Source organism: Sesamum indicum, linkage group LG8 (genome assembly GCF_000512975.1).
Source record: "Sesamum indicum cultivar Zhongzhi No. 13 linkage group LG8, S_indicum_v1.0, whole genome shotgun sequence".
In the NCBI taxonomy this organism is placed as follows: domain Eukaryota; kingdom Viridiplantae; phylum Streptophyta; class Magnoliopsida; order Lamiales; family Pedaliaceae; genus Sesamum; species Sesamum indicum.
In genome coordinates this window covers 18,788,761-18,806,807 of record NC_026152.1, presented here as the reverse complement: position 1 = coordinate 18,806,807, position 18,047 = coordinate 18,788,761, and the positions used below count along the sequence as shown (strand labels likewise).

General features: G+C 36.2%; 3 protein-coding genes across 3 annotated transcripts in view; 1 reads left to right on the top strand and 2 right to left on the bottom strand.

Moving 5' to 3' along the window:
• Window positions 23-8,256, bottom strand: LOC105169327 (probable protein S-acyltransferase 23). Its single transcript, XM_011089707.2, has 13 exons — window positions 7,826-8,256; window positions 7,584-7,724; window positions 6,955-7,067; window positions 5,894-5,973; window positions 5,489-5,652; window positions 4,602-4,740; window positions 4,431-4,530; window positions 4,050-4,101; window positions 3,881-3,958; window positions 3,652-3,750; window positions 2,495-2,573; window positions 1,840-1,988; window positions 23-399 (listed from the first exon to the last, which is right to left on the bottom strand). The coding sequence occupies exons 1-13, from the start codon at window positions 8,066-8,068 to the stop codon at window positions 211-213; spliced, it is 1,626 nt and encodes a 541-aa protein (XP_011088009.1). The 5' UTR covers window positions 8,069-8,256; the 3' UTR covers window positions 23-210.
• On the top strand, window positions 10,197-14,519 carry LOC105169326 (soluble inorganic pyrophosphatase 6, chloroplastic-like). The gene is made up of 6 exons (XM_011089706.2): window positions 10,197-10,535; window positions 11,172-11,332; window positions 11,807-11,907; window positions 12,046-12,227; window positions 13,083-13,181; window positions 13,663-14,519. Exons 1-6 carry the CDS (start codon window positions 10,290-10,292, stop codon window positions 13,753-13,755), a joined length of 882 nt encoding a protein of 293 aa, XP_011088008.1. The 5' UTR covers window positions 10,197-10,289; the 3' UTR covers window positions 13,756-14,519.
• LOC105169454 (probable sphingolipid transporter spinster homolog 2) overlaps window positions 15,045-18,047 on the bottom strand; it is a 5,883-nt gene continuing 2,880 nt past the window's right edge. The window contains exons 8-16 of the mRNA XM_020696056.1: window positions 18,016-18,037; window positions 17,418-17,472; window positions 17,188-17,264; window positions 16,865-16,941; window positions 16,617-16,730; window positions 16,008-16,127; window positions 15,664-15,792; window positions 15,485-15,563; window positions 15,045-15,376 (exon numbers count right to left, since the gene is read on the bottom strand). Of these exons, the coding sequence (XP_020551715.1) occupies window positions 15,270-15,376; window positions 15,485-15,563; window positions 15,664-15,792; window positions 16,008-16,127; window positions 16,617-16,730; window positions 16,865-16,941; window positions 17,188-17,264; window positions 17,418-17,472; window positions 18,016-18,037 (780 nt within the window). The 3' untranslated portion in view covers window positions 15,045-15,269. The remainder of the gene's footprint in view (window positions 15,377-15,484; window positions 15,564-15,663; window positions 15,793-16,007; window positions 16,128-16,616; window positions 16,731-16,864; window positions 16,942-17,187; window positions 17,265-17,417; window positions 17,473-18,015; window positions 18,038-18,047) is intronic.

Below are 18,047 nucleotides of genomic sequence, written 5' to 3'. Positions count from 1 at the left end.
CACCATCATGTCAGGAATCGGATAGACAGTGCAGAAAAGCAAATGTATATTCACATGAGAACCAATCACAGACATGGAAGTGTTCTTCTATTATACATGAGGTATAGCTACCTTTCGGAAAATCAGTTACATTAGCATATGATATCGTGCCTATTATGTCACAAGATCCCCAAAATCAAGGGCTTCTGTATCATCTCGGGTACATATATACTACCTTGCAACCTGCTGCAGAGGCGGCCAGGCTATTTCATCATCATTTGTGTAACCATGTACTAGGAAATCGGAGCAATTCTTCCAACAACCATGATTATATGGGTTTCGGAACCGGCCATCTGGGCCGCGGAGGTAACCATAACGTATTGCATTTGCTACTTCATTTGTGGTGATGTTCCGAGCAATCTGCATGAAGAAATACCATTGTTACCCATGCGTATCCATCATCCAGCGTCAGACAGAAAAACATGTTCTCCTGGTTTCATAAACAATGACAGGCACAAGCAAAACATATAGACATGAATTATATCTTAAACAGACAAGCAGAATAATTAAGACTTTTTATGCCAGGACGCCTTCTGGTATAAGTTGGCAGGAGTACTATAAATAAGCTTCAAAATTTTCATCAAGTATAAATTATTTCCAACATTTTATTTCAACTTAATGTTCCTGTTTAGTTTGATGTTTATTTGAGGTTTATAACTCAATACTATGATCTAATTGTGACCTTATGAGGTTGATAATGAAGTATTTGACCATTACATTTTATATGATTGTCGCTCATTTATCATTGATTTATTATGATGATTATCAATTTTTAATAGGCTACTTAATTTTCCTTAACTTTTCTTTAATGGTCAAATTCTTTACAACTATTTAAGGGCACATTGAGAAATTCAATTTTTCTATTGAGGACTTTAGGAATGTTAAGAATATATTTCATAGTCCAATAAGTGTCTGAGAAGTTTGGCAAAGTAGTGAGAATCATGATGAAGACTCAGAGGCTTAAGGTTGCTGAGACATATCTCACATGGAAGGAATGGCAGAGATGTACAGGAACTCTTACATGGATGTAACTGTTCTTCACAGAGTATGTTATCAGTTGCAGAAATTGTATATCTCGCAGGGAGACCCCAGGCGTTATACAATTCGCCTTGAGTAAGTTTAGTTCAAGGCTGTGTGCTTTTAAACTGAAGCTTTCTTGTATTTACTTTAAGGCTTGCCTTCAGAGGGCTTCTATGCTGTATGATTAATATGTTACATCTTGTATTTTTATTGATACGGCATTTCTCCTTATGTAAAGTAATGAACTTGATCATCTCCAGGAACAAAATGTATAACAAAGTATAGCTCATCAACAGCATGCATTAGCTCATGCTCGCATCAATGCATATATAATTACAGTTATAACAAATTCAAAAAGACGGTATCAAGAAAACAAATCATAATTAGAGAGAGAATAGTCTTGAATACTTGCCAAGCCAATTTTGAGTATGAATGGAGAACAGAGATTATTGAAATCATAGACATATAATCTACCGAAACCAGAGATGCTCCTATAAGCAGAATGCATAACTGAACCTACCTGATTATATTAAACAGAATATCGGAGAAGCCACAAAACTTAACAAGAGACCACAGGAGGATGGTCAGGACCGTGCTACCGAAATAAAAGCACATTGATACTGTGTTCTAGAAACTCAAATGTAGGACTTGGGCAAAATGTGACCTCGAATTTTAAGCAGATGATTTGTATAGAAGCAGCATTTCTTATATTAGAAAGGATTGCCATTCATTAAAAACAAAATGGAATAAAATAACAAAATGAGAAGACAAGTTCCTCACCTGGGTTGCTTGTACAGACAATAAAGTTGCCGCAGCAATTAAAATAGCCGCATCCATAACTAGGAACGCAATGATGCCAGGATAGTTAAAAATCACATAATGAGTCCACGTTTCTCCAGTTGACAAGGCTGGTACAGATGTCCAAATTCCTGTTACATAACATAAGCTCTAAGTTAATTCAAAAAGTCTGTGTTCCACTTCTTGAGTAGCCACACTAATTTCTTTTAATTTTTCAGGAAAGTCTTACTGTAGTTTCTAAGTTTGTACCTACAAATTTTAGAGTCTGATGTGCTCCACTTTGTTAAAACTCATAAAACTAATGATTAGTCAAGACGTGTGACAAGAGTATTAATGTAAAACTACAGAAACAATGAAAGTTTAGGCAAAAGCAATCAAAATTCGGAAGGAATTAAATACGGCGTTTGTATTTCATGTAAAATCCATGGCATGGGCGAATTTGCCACTCGTGAGCTTTTTGATGATTTAGAAAATTTAATAGAAGGAACCAAATTAAGAGAAAAGCACCATCTACTGGCAGTTATTGGTGACACTGGAACTCTGAGACTGAATTTTGACATATTGAATTTTCAGGGCCAAAATAATGTTAAACTCTAGCTGGTAAACTAAGAGTTAATAGCAATCTGCTCGGACATACTCTGGAGAGCGACCAAGCCACCAATTGATGCTGTTAGAGTCCCCATGAAGAGAAAAACAACAAAATCTCGCTTATTTCTCTGCAATTTCAGAATTAAGAATGTTATCAAGAATGATAATTTAGGCCAAATGGAAGAAAACTAGTCAAACTTTGATCAATAGAAACAAGCAACTAGCTACACACTAGGGAAATTTACACACCTATAACACAGTTACAAGAAATATTGGTTTTAGTCTATAGCTAGTATCTGGAAACTGATGATTTGTATGTGTGTGGGGCTGGGTGTGAGAGGGACAAGGGACAGAGAGTCAAAATTGATCAAATTACAGCCAACTATACTTTGGAAATGAAAATGCAAATTACATTTATTCGTCTTAATGAATTTGCAAAACAAAAACAACTCTAAAACTCTGAGTCGTGAATTCTAAGTTTATCAAACTGACTTGGAGTAAGATGAAAGAATGATTATCACATTTCACACAAGATCAGGTCTTTTGGTGTCTGTAACTTAAGGTAGTGCTTGCACTAGTGCAAGAACTGACATAAAGGTGTTAACTTAATCTTCTCGGGACCCCAACAGTCCTCATAATCATTCTTAGCACGAGAATAGGCTTCACGGACTAAACTTTCAGACATTGCTGGACAATGGCACTTTTTTGGTCTCAAAGACATCTTTTCAAGCGTTCCGCCACAAAGGAGGTGTCATAGAAATCTACAAAGTGTTTATTTAATGCAAAGTGATATTCATGTAATACTTTGGGAAGTACACCAATATTTTGCAAGAGAACATGCATCCAGTGATTCAATGGATAGCACTCATCTAAGACACATAGGCCATACGCACGGAGCAGATAATAATTAACTTAAATAGGTAAAGATATAAAAAGGCAGCAGATAGGATTCTAGTTGAAATTTCAAAAACCAGTCTAATTCAAGTCCAAGGCATACTTCCATGCATATGATAGAAACTAGTCCAAGGCAGCATATTTTCATGCAGATAATGGAAACTACAAAAATACTTAACTTTCAACTACATCAGGCACGTTGACTTGGCATATAAGTAGAAGCAAGAGGCGGTTCCACATGGAATTATCCACACATCATTGCATGTGAATAAGTAAAAAATTCCATAAAGCAAGCATTAAAAACTTCTGTACCTTTCCCACACAATTCGAGATCCAGGGGCAGTGGTGGTCAAACTGCTCCACGCAGCGTTTACATATAGCACAGTGCTTAGATCGAACTGGTCTTATTATCTAGAAAGCAATGAAAAGATAGATTAGCGAAAGTATTAGAACATTGAAGCAATAATGCACCAAAAATCATTCACAAGTGATCTTCTGTTCTCATTCATAATACTTAAAAGGCATAAAATAATTGGGGAACCTTGCAGGTAGGACAAAGCTGAGACCAGTTTCCATTCCAAATAGAATTACTATTCAAATCAATGTTCAATAAAGAATCCTACATGAGATAAATCAGTTAGTCAGTATGAGTTGGGCAATCCAACCTCTAAAATCAGGCTGCAAGTAACCGTTATAAAGGAAATCAGTACCTCAGTATCAGAATGGTTATCTGTCCTTGTTTTTATATAACCTGGATCTTTACTGCAGAAAACGAGAGACCAACATCAGCAACAGCCAGTTAAAATCTTTTTCAATAGGAAAGAATAAGGCTCTGTTTTGAACAAACGTTAGGGAAAATCAATTTTCCTTTGGTTGACCTGACATTTCAGCATTTATTTAAATGTTAAGGATATCGATACTCTATGAAACAAAATATTCTTTTCTGCTTCAAAATGTTTGCCCAAACACATGCATGAATATTAATTTTCGATAATCTTTAGGATATTCGTAGGTTTACAAGTAAGACAAGTTGTAGTGTACATGACTAACTTCCTATAACATATTATTAATATACAATAGTAAAAGTGTACCTACTGCAGCGGGCAAACATGAATAAAGAGCCAATCGCTAGTGAAATGCCAGTCCATCCCCAAAGCCCAATAATTGCAGTAACCTTTGTTAGATTTGGAGCTAGCACAAGAATGAACAACAGTCAGCTATATACAAATAACCCACTAAAACAACAATGCACCAGGACTTACCAAAGAGGACAGAGCATATGAAGAGGATCACATTAATAACTATTAAAGAGAAAAGAACGGGGGCATAACCAACTTTCCCGCCATGTCCAGAGCAAATTCTGTCATTCCAATGCTTGCTCTGCGCACGCAATGCATTTGACTGCATCCAATCAGATTACTCAGTGTCATGCCTGATGGTATCATAAAAAATACTTACAAGACATATCAGAAGAAGAATGTTGCAGATAGCTAGAGGTGCAACAAACAAAATGATCGCAGAAGTTGTTCATCTGAATGGAATTTTATTGGGACTGATAAAATACAGTTTTACTGCAAATATCCACACATCCAAAATTAATATTAGTGCATTATCATTTTGATCAAATAGAAGTGCAGCAGCAACCCTAAAATTCTCCACTTATGCTAAATACCCATACTTCTTATTGCTTGGCTATTGAGAGCTTCAACCGCATGTCAAAGATCAGTTGAGCCAATACCCAGTGGCAGACACCTATATACTTGTCTAAGTCTATAGAATCAGTGGAACCAATAACATCATGGAAAATAGCAAACCCACATACTTGGCAACAGCAGCTATTAGTTTTTGAAGCCCATTCCCATATACAGCACGTCTCATCATAATTAGAACAATAGCAAGCAAACCAAACACCTACTTCTGGATTTGCTACCTCTACAAGTAAATGAATCTTCCCTCAAAAAATGTTATAACAATATACCATCAGCACCACAATATCAGACATATATATATATAATCCATGACAATAGGTTATTACAATACTGAAGACCTTAGAACATCACAAAAGCTGAAAGCATGAATACTGTATTTGGGCCCAGTCATAGTGCACCATGAAATTATTTTGAGACTAATTACCCGTAAACTGACATACAAGGAAAAGGGCGATATTCCGATGACCTTTATCAGATGCAAGCTCAACAGGGGTTTTTCCTGCTTTATCTTTTACCATCAGTTCCTCCTTAGACCCTGCATGTGCAAGCACACTACATGCCTCCACATTTCCTCTCAAGGCAGCCCAATGCAAAGGTGTACAACCTAGCCAAAAGGATAATAAGCATCAAATACAATGTAACCAGATTGGGCCAGAATTCAGGTCACTGAAGACCCAGTGATTTAACCTTTTACCCTTTGTACAAGAATCCTAGTAAAAAATTCATCTCAGCCCAAGGGGGAAAAAACAATAATACAAAGTATTCACTTTCACATCAATATCTATTTGCCCCTAAGTTATATATAGCTCAGAAAATCAAAAACACTACATCACACAGAAAGATACCTTCTTTATCCTGTCTTCCTTGGGAAGCATCTCTAAACAAAAGTAATCTAATAGTATCAGCAAATCCCTTGTATGCAGCCCTGTTCAGAAGCAATGGAGGACCAAGGCATGGCTATTACTCAAAAATGCATAGCTCACTGAGTGCATATAAAAAAACACTAATACATTGTCCTAGAAACCGCAGTCAGTTATATATCTGCAAATTCCGTTACAAATAATCTGATCAAAGAACAAAGAGATAAAGCAAACTAGCAGTCTTTCAGACTGAAAACAGCGCTCCTGGAAGCAACAAGGAATAAATACTCAAGAAAGGATAGTTGGACACATTCAGACAGAGATACACTAGAACGATGTTGTATAGAAGCCACAATTAGATGGAATCTTCACCAGCTTTTCATTATTGTAATCAGTGGACCAAAATGTTACAAAGAAGCTGCTTGAATGCTCGAACTCATGGTCCAAGAAAACATAAATGGCTTCAAAGAACAGACTAAACCAGGCTCGAAAAGGGCGAGGGTGCAGAGAAGGAAAACAGAAGTAATGCACAGTTAACCAGATAATCAGATATTTATTCCTTCATTCTTGCTCCTTAGTCCTTTCAAATTAACGTCATGGTGAAAAGAATTAAGTTCTGGCATAACAATTATCAATCTAAAATTTAAATTTTGATGTTTTGAGCACTAAGCCTTGCAGATGAGGCATTCTTTATATACTTGTGCAGAATATGAGTAGATAGTGTAATTGAATCTACTTTCACAAGTGTGGTTTACTTACAAATAAATTTATCATATAAGCATATATATCATGAAATAGATGCTATGAGGGCAAACTTTATATGAAACAGAGACAACCTGCATGTTGGAAACTCTAACAAAAAATATTACAACAATAATTTACACACATTATACTTGTCCCAGCACATAAAATTTAAGCATATGTAGTTACAAGTCTCTGTTTAGACTATTAAAGCCAAAGTTGCCAGGTCAATATCAGTGCAAGCAGAATCAGAATTGTCAAGTAAAGGAATTATACATCTGTGCCAGTACTGGACTATTACATACCAATGCAGAGGGCTCCTTCCATCATTATCTGGTACGTCAAAATCAGCATGATACTTAGCTACAATGTAATTCAGGAACCCTGTTTGTCCATATTGAGCAGCAACATGAACCGGCTGCCACCAAAGTACTTATTAGATTTTACTCAATTTAATATATAGCAAAAGAGTCAAATTAATATCAATAGCTCGTGAAATAACACCCTCTGCTCAGCGACAGAATTCTGGGACGGCAATCAGTAGTTCAGCATACAGCCAATAAGCTCCCAAAACTATCACCAATTAGTATCACAATTCTATGAGAGAGGGGGGCAGAGAAAAAGACAGAGCCAGACTGTAGATGCCAGAAGTGGCACTTTTCTAGATGCAAACAAGTTATAAAATAACAACTCCTTTCCACTCTCATATCATTTACAGAGTAACAGCCAATAGAATATCTCTAATTATTGACAAGATTAAATAATTTCCAAGCTGTCCTAAAAATCAACAACACAAGCAATCTTTGGTGGCGTAATCCTTAGTCTTCTTCAAACATAACATCAACACTAGAAGCAGATTCAGAACAATCAACAAATAAACATCAATTCTCCAGCATGAGCCAAAAAAAAAAATCACAAAGGTGCCGACAATTACCCTGTAACCGTTAACATCCGCAGCCTCCACACGTGCCCCATTCTGCAGCAACACATCCGCAGCCGCAATTGATCCTCGAACTGCAGCCCAATGCAATGCCGTCTGCCCCGCATTATCCTTCGCATTCACTTCTCCACCATGCTTCCAAGACGAATAATAAAGGATAAATCTCCAATTGGACGAGACCAGAACTTATCATCTACGAGCTAATCACGGAACCATAAACTATATTACCAACTTACTTCGATAATATACTGAACAATGTCGGCGAAGTTGTTGAGGGCGGCCCACTGGAGGGGGTAGTAGCCGTTGCCATCGGGTTGGGACAGAGAAACACCGTCGTGTTCCACGAACTTCCGGAGCTTGTCAAAGTCTCCATACGCGGCGGCGGAGAAAACATCGACGATATGAACTTCGTTAGGGTTGCCATTGGAGGGCTTATGTTCATTGGAATCTGAAACGATTTCGATTTCTGATGAAGCCATTCGAGATCGAATAGATGAACTTTTGTTTTCTCTGAAATTCTCCTTTACATAAAGTGAATGAAAAAACTTGTTGAATCTATCGAATCCTTTGTTTTGTGGGGTTTAGGGTTTGGTTACAATGTTAGAATTTGATTGCGTACTAAGTAGGAACTTGCAAGCTAGCGAACTGTCCTGGGGAAGGTGGAGGTTGGACTAGTAAACAGGTAATTCTTCGTGGCATTTTTTGTCATTTTGGATATTTCTTTTCTACAAAATTGTATTTCTGTCCCCTACTTTACGAAGTTAATATTTTTACTCCCTCAAAATTAAAAATATTATATATGTGGTCTCATGCATGCACTGTTTTTATGGAATTATCTTGGACACCAAAAAATTTATCTCAAATAATAATAGTGTGTGTGGCACATTTAAATAAGTATGTACAGTTAAATAATTTTTATAAAAAGTATTATTTACTTTAGAAAATATATTTCAATTGGGAAACTTAAAAATGTTAAAGAAAAAATAAAAAATAATAGAAAAAAAAAGTAAAAATATTCATTTAAATTATTATTATGGGATAAATTTTATTACCACCCATGAATTATCCATCCCACATCAATTATCCCATAAAGTATTAAAATTTAAAAAAAAAACAAACTCTGACGTTTTATTTTTAAGTTTGAAAAGTCCATTTTACCCTTACAAAAATTGATTTCTATAAAAAATTAAAGAATTTTCTAAAATGACAAATCATTCTTTTGTCAAATTTTAGTTTTACTTATTCATCAAACTCTTTTTATTATCGTAATTCTAAAATGCTTGGAGCTCATATTTTTTTAATTTTATTTATTAGTCAAATCAAATTAAAAATAAATTAATACATATATATATATATACTTATAAAAATATACAATTAATAAAACTAGCTAAAATGGCAGATGAACTAATAACAAAAACAAACAATTAATACATATTTATATATATATATATATATGATAACTATATAAATGTGGTGATTATGTGTATGTATAAATTTATTTTAATTTAGTTTGATAAACAAGTGAGACTAAAATAAAATGGCCCCAAGCATTTTAGAATTATAAAAATAAAAAGAATTCGACAAATAAGTGATATTAAAATTAGATAAAACTTTGATAAAGGATGATTTTGATATTTTAAAAATCTCTTTATTTATTTTTTTTCACATATCTATTTTTGCAAGGGTAAAATGGATGTTTAAAACTTAGGAGTTAAAGTTTCGGGGGCGGGGGGAGGGGGTTGAAGGTTTTAATACTTTTATGGGGTAATTGAAGTAGGGTGAATACTTTAGGGATGGTAACTGTATTTAACTATTTTTTTTTTTTTTGATAAATGTAAGTTTCATTAATAAAACAAGATCGTACAGTTCGACAGTGCTCAGCTGGTGGTTTCTCGCTCGACGGGTCAAGGGATACGCCATAATTTATATAACGCATATGAACTAACAGAAGGAGATAAATTAACACTGATAATCCTCTGTCTAATATCTTCCACAATGATGGTGGCTATGATGCTCGGTGGTCGCTCCGTATGTTCAAAGCGTCTCAAATTTCGTCCCGTCCAAATATGGTAAATGCAAGCAGTAAGGAGTGCACGATAAGTTAATGATATATTTTCCTCTCAATTTCCTTGAAGCCCACTCAACGTCCCGTGACCACTCTCTATTTAACCATTTTATTATTTATATTTTATATGTATAATCATCTTGTTTTATCTAAACAGTTTGAAATTTTATTTTAAAAAAATTAATATTTTATATAATTTATGAACATCTAACTTTTTCTAATAAATAAATTTAATTTAAAATCATATTAATAATATGAGTGGATAGCAATACCTAAACCATTAAATTAATGGAAAGGGGGCCATATTTGGAAAAATATATAATTTCTAAAATTATTACTAATGATTCTAAAAATGAAATTGAAGATTATTACCACAAAACCTACACTCACTGAATCCGTCTCTCATTGTGGCCATCATACATACAATGATACAAAGATCCAACAAACCAACAAATTAAATAGAATTAAAAAAAAACAATATTTATTATATTCTACCATAAAAAACCATCATAAATAAAAAACTACAAGAGAGAATACAAAAGCCATCAGCCAATCATCGGACAGTATTTGGAGTCTGTGGTTTATATTCAGAGCACAGTCCACAAAGCTCTTCTTCTATCATCAGCATAACAAAGATGGCGGCCACGAGAGTGATGGCGTCGGCGAGCAGCGCCTTCTCCGGCACTGTACTACCCAGGAGTCCGTTGAGGGGAAAACCGCAAAGCCTAAGCATTTTCTTCAGAAATAACACAGTGTTGGCGCAGAGGAGGCGTCTCTTTACTTGCACTGCTATCTATAATCCCCAGGTTCAGACTAGGGAAGAGGGCCAGCCTGAAACCCTCGACTACCGTGTTTTCTTTCTTGATAATTCCGGGAAGAAGGTATGGTAATAGAAGGATTTGTGTGATTTTTCTTGTTTTTTTTTTTTTAGTAGTTATGTGGTTTTTGTGATGCTGTTGATTTGTTTGGTTAAAAGGATGAATTCGTGGTTGTTAATTAGAGGATGAATTGTGGAATCTCAAGTATTTTGGGTGAATGGTGCGCGGGAGCTCGTTGATTGATGTTTGTGGATAATGCAGCCTTCGTCAGATCACTGATATTTCCGTTTCAATACCTTTTTAACAGTATTAATGTTTTTACAGCACAGCTGATTTAAAATGATTTTGTGGTTAGCTGTTATTAAATGCTTTGGAGTATAATGGCGAACTTGTATGGGAAGAGAGTGAGAATTTGAAGAATAAAAACAAAGAATCATTTTGTTACTAGTACAGTGAGAATTTGATTATAAAAGGAATCTATTTATTGTATCAGATAAGTTGGGTAACTGAAAATCTGAGGCAATGAGACTTATCCAATCACAGTCTTACCAAAGGGTAGGAAAATTGGGAAAAATATTGTTTTTGTTCTTTCTCAATGTACAGATAACAGTAGCGTGAACAATTGAGCATCATGTTCTTCCTAAAATCTGGATGCCTATTCAGTAGCTAATACCGAGCACTGTAATTATTGGCTTGCAGATTTCCCCTTGGCATGATGTACCACTGCATTTGGGAGATGGTGTATTCAATTTCATCGTTGAGATTCCAAAAGAATCAAGTGCAAAGATGGAGGTTGCTACAGACGAGCATTTTACTCCCATTAAGCAAGACACCAAGAAGGGGAAACTTCGATACTATCCGTAAGTTTGTTCTGTTTCATTTTTTGGTCCTAGATAGTGTCCTTTGTTTTCTGATAGCACAACTTTATTTAGTTTCTACTTTTTAAATGCATCACTTATTGATCACTTCGGCCAATTTGTTGCTTTTTCATTGCTACATAAATTCTGATTTCACTGCTGGTTTAACGACAGTGCATATTGTATTATGCATAGTGGATTAGCTGTGCCATTCTAGATTTGGGCTTGCAGGTGCTCGTCAAGTGGTATATAGCTTCCAGCCCAAAGTAAGAGAAAGAAGGAAAGAAGAAGGCTTTGAATCAATTTAGATGCTTTATAGGAATTGCTCTCTTATGTATATCATGGATCTGACTTACAGTTTTAACGAGATCAGAGCCCCACAATAAACATGCGTTCTTCTTTTGAGTCCTCTTATGTCTTCTATTTCAGATATTTAAGTTTGCTTTATCTGTTCTGAGATATTTTACTCTTTTGTAGATACAACATTAACTGGAACTATGGATTGCTTCCACAAACATGGGAAGACCCTTCACTTGCAAATGCTGAAGTCGAGGGCGCATTTGGAGACAATGATCCAGGTACGACTTTATCCTTTCCAACATTAACTATCTTGTGTTCTGAAGTAAACTTGGTTCAGTCCTTAGCAGACAATATCTGGAAATAAAGCAAGCAAGCAAGCAAACTTATTTTCAATTGTTGGCACTTTTCCTAAATAGTTGATGTTGTTGAGATTGGGGAAAGCAGAGGTAAAATTGGGCAAGTGTTGAAAGTGAAACCCTTGGCTGCTTTGGCAATGATTGACGAGGGGGAACTTGACTGGAAAATAGTTGCAATTTCACTGGATGATCCAAGAGCTTCTCTTGTTAATGATGTCGATGATGTTGAAAAGCATTTTCCGGTATGTAATGCCCAATGAATACTTGTGGATGCATTTAATTCCAATTCACTAAATAATCATGCAACAGTTGGCATTACAAGTCTACTTCATTATCTCTCTGTTCAATTTGATATGGAGCTGCTCTGTTTGATTTAAAAATGAATAGAAGTTTGCCTATGTTGTCTTTATTTGATGGTTTTCCCCAGTGGTTGTTTGAGCCGGAAATTTGTCCGCTTAACTTGTCACTCTCTAGCAAAATAGCTTTTGATTTAACTTGTAAAACTGCTTTGAGTAATTCTACATTCACACGAGAATGGTTTGCGTAGGGTTCCAAGGAGGGTTTAGTATACTAGAACAGAAAGCAAACATGCTACCTGTTGGTCCTTGTTGGTAATCAGTCACGTATTTGCTGAAGAAAGATTTTACCTTGAAAATTATGAACTTATTCTGAAAACTAGAAGGCTTTCGATCCAGAAAAGAGCCTTTCCTAGCCTGCATTATGCATTTTCCATAGGCCAATATGTCGCAATCATTTTCTTTCGGGTTGCATCTAGTATTCTTTAGCAGATTGATATATCTCCTCATGGAATTTCTTATGTGATTGGCCACTGGGCTGTAATTGGCAACAAATCAAACCTTAAAAACCGTGAGTGAAGTTTGGATCTGTCAATGTGAATTTTATCTACTGGAAATGTTAGAAAAGGAAAAATGCTAAAAGTTAATTTCTGGACTCTATAGTTTTCCATTCTTATCTTCAGGGTTTTACGAAAGAGAGTGACAAACTCTCTTTTTGAGTTGTTTTATCTGTGTATCTAAGCTCTGGTGTACTCTGTAATTCTGAAAAGTATCATGAACTTGTTGCATAACTCTTTATAGGGAACCCTTACTGCAATCAGGGACTGGTTTAGAGACTACAAGATTCCTGATGGAAAACCAGCTAACAAGTTCGGTCTTGGCAACAAGCCAGCAAATAAGGTATTATTTACAACCTGAAATCTTGTATTTCCTTTCCGTTATTATCTTGAAACTCTTGAGAGCTGCCCGAGGCCCTACTTCAATTTCTGGTCTTTGAAATTTCATGGGCAATGAATGGTAATAATTTGAAACGTCTTAACTGTTAAGAAATAATCCAGAGGTCACACTGTCAGAATCTGCCATTTGCAATCAGTAATTTATGCTGGAAAAGTTCTAGTGTCTGTTATAATCTCTAAGATGAATATAGTTGATATTCCACATTTCCAGATAGCATTTCTTTTGGTTAAAATCCTCTGGCGAAAACTAAACGAGTTGGTAAAAATAGATGGGAGTAGAAATCACAGTTTTGTTTAAAAGCCAAGATTTGCAATGGAACTCGTGAAAATTTGTCTACTTATTTCTTTAACTCGTCCTCGCTTCATCCAAGTGTAACCTCTGAGAGTTGCTCTGGCCCCTCATCAATCTTGTTCCGTGATTACAGGATTATGCTCTTAAGGTTATCACTGAAACCAACGAATCGTGGGCTAAACTTGTGAAAAGATCTATTCCTGGCGGTGAGCTCTCGCTTGTATAAATCCAAAAAGCCATAAAATATGAACTGCCAGTCTTCTGCGAACAACCAGTAAGACACTGAAGGTCTCTTGCTGGCTGCTCCTCGTATTTATTTGTCTAGATTAAAACTTAAATTTTTTCAGTTAAGATCTATCTTTTGAGCCATGCATCTGCTTCTATTGTGAGATATACTCTTCCTGGAAAAGGTTTTTTGAATAAAGAGATTTCGTTTTCCACCATCTCTTGAGTTGCTTGTGTTTCATGCATCCCCAGCTTATGAAACTACATCTATTATCCCCCATCTCAATCAACCTGAAGTCACAAACGGCAACATAACTTCTAGAAATAAACAACTTTTGACATAGTTACAGAGCTGGAAATACATGATCTTATCCTTCAACAGCAGTGTGGATGAGAAAAAACAGACAAATATCCAGGGAAAAGAAAAACACTAGCATAGAATATACACATTTTAACAGCCATAACCAAAATTCAACAACTTTCTTGATTCCCCGTCCCTTCATCCGAAGCCTGCGAAGAACGGAGATGGTTAATGGACTCCTCCTCCTTGGGCCCTTGTCGGAACATGGAATAACTATGTGGAAACCATTTAGGTAATGAGGACCCGAGCAGGAAAACTTGGTCGGATTTTGATGAGTGAGATTGAGAGACCTGTGAAACGGGTTTGGTATGGCGGGCTAGTAAGAGCATGGCTGCTGTAGGTGCCATGGCGTCTTTTCAACAGAGTTTGATTAGATTGAGATTTGTGTGTGTTTGTGTTTGTGGGGGAAGGGGAGTTCAGAGTTGCTTTTTGTGGTGATATATGAATTGGGTAGGAGGAGGTGGTGGATTTTGGGTAGGAACAAACTGCGGGCGCTGTTTCTTTTTGCTTGTGGTTTTTGAATTGAATGATGCAGCGGATTCCAACGACCTGACTGTTGCGGATTGCACTTCTATGGATTCTCATTCAAACAGTTTTTATAATTATAATACTACTATCGCTGGTACGCTACTGGTTCCAAGGATGACAATTATTGGTTTTTCTTACATTGCTCTCTTAGTCACATTAATATATTAGAAGGTTAAAAATAGTAAGGTTGTCGCATCTTTACTGTCGTAAAATTTTATGTGGGACCCTACAATTGGTTTGTTCTTATCCACCCTGACAGGGGGGGGGGGGGGGGGGGGGGAGGTGGAGAGACAGCGCACGCCCACCCACCAACTCAAACTCCAAAACCACTTTTGGGGACATAAATTGATGGAAGACCTTAACATTTGTGCTGCCTAACATGGAATGAATTGGCGGTCGAATGAAAGCGAGGGACAACAAAAATATATCTAACTGAGGATCAATTCTCTCTTAGAACGCCAAACAATTCCGATGAATTTTGACAGTTCTGAAGAAAGAACAAAGCATATTTACACCCTCTAAAGAAAATCGAAATCAAGAATGTACATTAAATGCGTGTAAAACCCCGCAAAAATTGGACTCGTCTCATCAGTCATTGAAGGTTTTCTCTATGGCTGGTGAGGAAACTACGCAGTCTTCTCTGCAAGCAATGGAGTCGAATTTGACTTGTCGACTCCAGTAGTTGGATGCTCGTTGTCTTCATTGTACCTATCCACACTATTAAGGAAAACTCCTGGGGAATACACATGAGATATCAGAAAAAACATAAAAAAAAAAATCTTGAACGGTTGACAGTTATTTGGCTAATGCCAAGAATGTTCTTAGGGACGTTTGATTTTACCTATAAACCATAATCCGGCAGAAACAAATAGAATAGACGTTAGAATGAGAGCAGTGACCCTCCAATTATTGATGTGATCCTGCAAAAAGTAACATTTGTTGGGAGCATTATCATCCGAAATTTCATCCCTCGGCCTCAGTGCATACTCTGCTCTAGGACATGGAGCTAAGAAGATGAACCTGGAGAAGCCCAACAAGGGGAGAGGACGGCACGTCACCGAATATGTGGATCGATACGGTGGATATTGCCATAGATAATGGCCGGAGACTGGGATTGACACAATGCAGACAGACAAAGTTTACAGGGGCCTGCAAGAATCACATATGATATCTTAATGTGCAGTTGAATTTAGAAATATATGGTAGAGCGCGAAGAAGGTAAGGATAGTTCCTACTTCCTACTCTACACAAATCTTTCAAAGTATTGAAGCTTCAAATAGTCGTTTCTCACAGGACTCATCCACAACAGTAAAAAAGTAATGTAATGAAAAACATCAACAAGATAATTGGGAGGGAAAAAGTACCTGAGTAGCAAATACCAGCAGCTCTCCTATAGCGAAAAAAGCTAGAAAAGCATATAGGCTTTTGAAGCAAAAGGCAGCAAAGCAAAATACTCCTCCAACAAATGTTGCGAATGATAGAAGCTGCATTCAAGAATAGTGAGAATAATCGGCTGCTGAAAGCCAACTATAGAGGTATCTATTGGAATATAAATAGCACCCTGTTTCTGGAATCATTCTTAGGATGGGAAAGAGAATTTTTTCCTAATGGATCTTTATGGCATAGCTTTTTCAGTCTCGTAATCTTGTTTATAAATTGCACAATGTCTCTTCAGAATGAAGATCTTACAGCCTTTGATTAAGTGTTTGCAGCCAATCATACATGTAAAGTCCCCTTTCACAGTTTTTGATCTGATGTGTCACAGAATATCATCTAAGATTTACTAATGTACAAACTTCCTCCTCTCCTATGTTCTATTGATGACTCAGAAAATGGGGTAAAGGGAGACTACCTATTAGAGGACTCCACTAACTAATGTGAGATTCAATGACGCAATGATGCAAGCAAACTCGAAGAAATTTAAATTGAGATTCTCATGAAACAATGTGCAAAAGTGCAGAATGCAGTCTCACCTTGAAAGCATTGGGTATCGTGGAAGTCATACGATCGAGAACCAAACCACCTGCTAGTGAGCCCAATATGCCACAGACTGCGGTAACTCCTCCAAACATATAGTCAGCATTGCTCTGGCCACAAGAAATGTCGATGTTAATAAGGTAAATGAAATTTATTACATGAAAGAATTTTAATAATTAAATCATTAGAAAAATGACGCATAGCAATTCTCCACAGTGCCATTCTAAGGGGCTGAAGAGCTCACCATGTGGTATATATTATACCCTGCCTTAGGTCCCCAATAGGAGTAGGCACCTATGACAAAATTATATGCAATGTAACCTGCCACGGTCATTGAAGAAGGAAATATTACAAGGATGAATAGTAGTCCTGGACAAATGTTAGTTTGTTTTTCTGCTGATAAAAGTTGCTGATCAGTAGGTTGGTAATCATTTATTTATGCCATCTTTCACCAAAGAACTCGAAAAACATATGTAGAGAATATGGTATCAGCCCTACAGGCAGTATTAATAAGAAAAAGAACAAAAAATTGTATAATTTTATTGCTGTGGCAGAAGGAAGATTTACCAAGAACATTGACCACGTAAACCTTCTCAAGCAAAAGAACTTTCATATCTTTCCCAAATACTGTCAAAGCTGTCAACCTGAAACATATGTAAAAATGTTTTCTATGAAAAATCTTTTTAAAATCTAAAGTAAAACTGGGGACACATGTTATTCAGAAAGATACTTTATCTAGCCGAAAACCAAACTTTGTATACTAGTCAGAATAAATTAAGCTGAAAAAAGTTCCTCACCCCAAAGGTTTTGAGCTTTCATCTGCAACCTCTACCCTTCCGGAAGGTTGGGCACCTTTAATAATTGGAATATAACATTCATTCATTAAAAGATAGATCAAGTCATGAAAGCTATATATAGTCTTTTAAGACAAATAAGAAGAAAAAAAATAGAAGTGTGAAATACCTAAGAAGCAATGACATGAATATAATGTGTCCACGCAAATGAAAACCAACTAATGCCAACTAATTTATTGCAGACTTGTACACTTTGAAATGGAAAATACAAAAAGAAAAGAACCAGAATTGATATTCTTAAAAGGCACATGTCCAGGCATAAAGAATTTCACTCTGGCATTCATCAGTAGATGTATGTATTAATATGCCAATATATACAAAGATTTCATCCAATACTTCTAATTGAATTTACTTGTGTGACACCACTGCCCTCTCAAAAGGTTCATTTGAAAATAATCTGAAGAACCAACATCAGGAAATTGATGCATGCACAAGACATTAAAATTTAACCAGGAAAGAGTTCACGACTCCAAACTGTTGGACCTATTTTCAAATCATTACTTGATAGAAAGATTGGTAAAGTGTGTTTAGTATACAGCACCTTGATCTTCTGACCCATTGTCCTGTCAATGC

Coding starts and splice junctions, on each gene's coding strand:
- LOC105169327 (XM_011089707.2), bottom strand. CDS start 8,068: ATGGCTTCATCAGAAATCGAAATCGTTTCAGATTCCAATGAACATAAG. Junction 4,741..5,488: donor GGAATATCGCCCTTTTCCTT/GTATGTCAGTTT, acceptor GATTGGATGCAG/TCAAATGCATTGCGTGCGCA. Junction 3,751..3,880: donor AGCTTTGTCCTACCTGCAAG/GTTCCCCAATTA, acceptor ATTGCTTTCTAG/ATAATAAGACCAGTTCGATC.
- LOC105169326 (XM_011089706.2), top strand. CDS start 10,290: ATGGCGGCCACGAGAGTGATGGCGTCGGCGAGCAGCGCCTTCTCCGGC. Junction 10,536..11,171: donor TTGATAATTCCGGGAAGAAG/GTATGGTAATAG, acceptor ATTGGCTTGCAG/ATTTCCCCTTGGCATGATGT. Junction 11,908..12,045: donor ATTTGGAGACAATGATCCAG/GTACGACTTTAT, acceptor TTTCCTAAATAG/TTGATGTTGTTGAGATTGGG.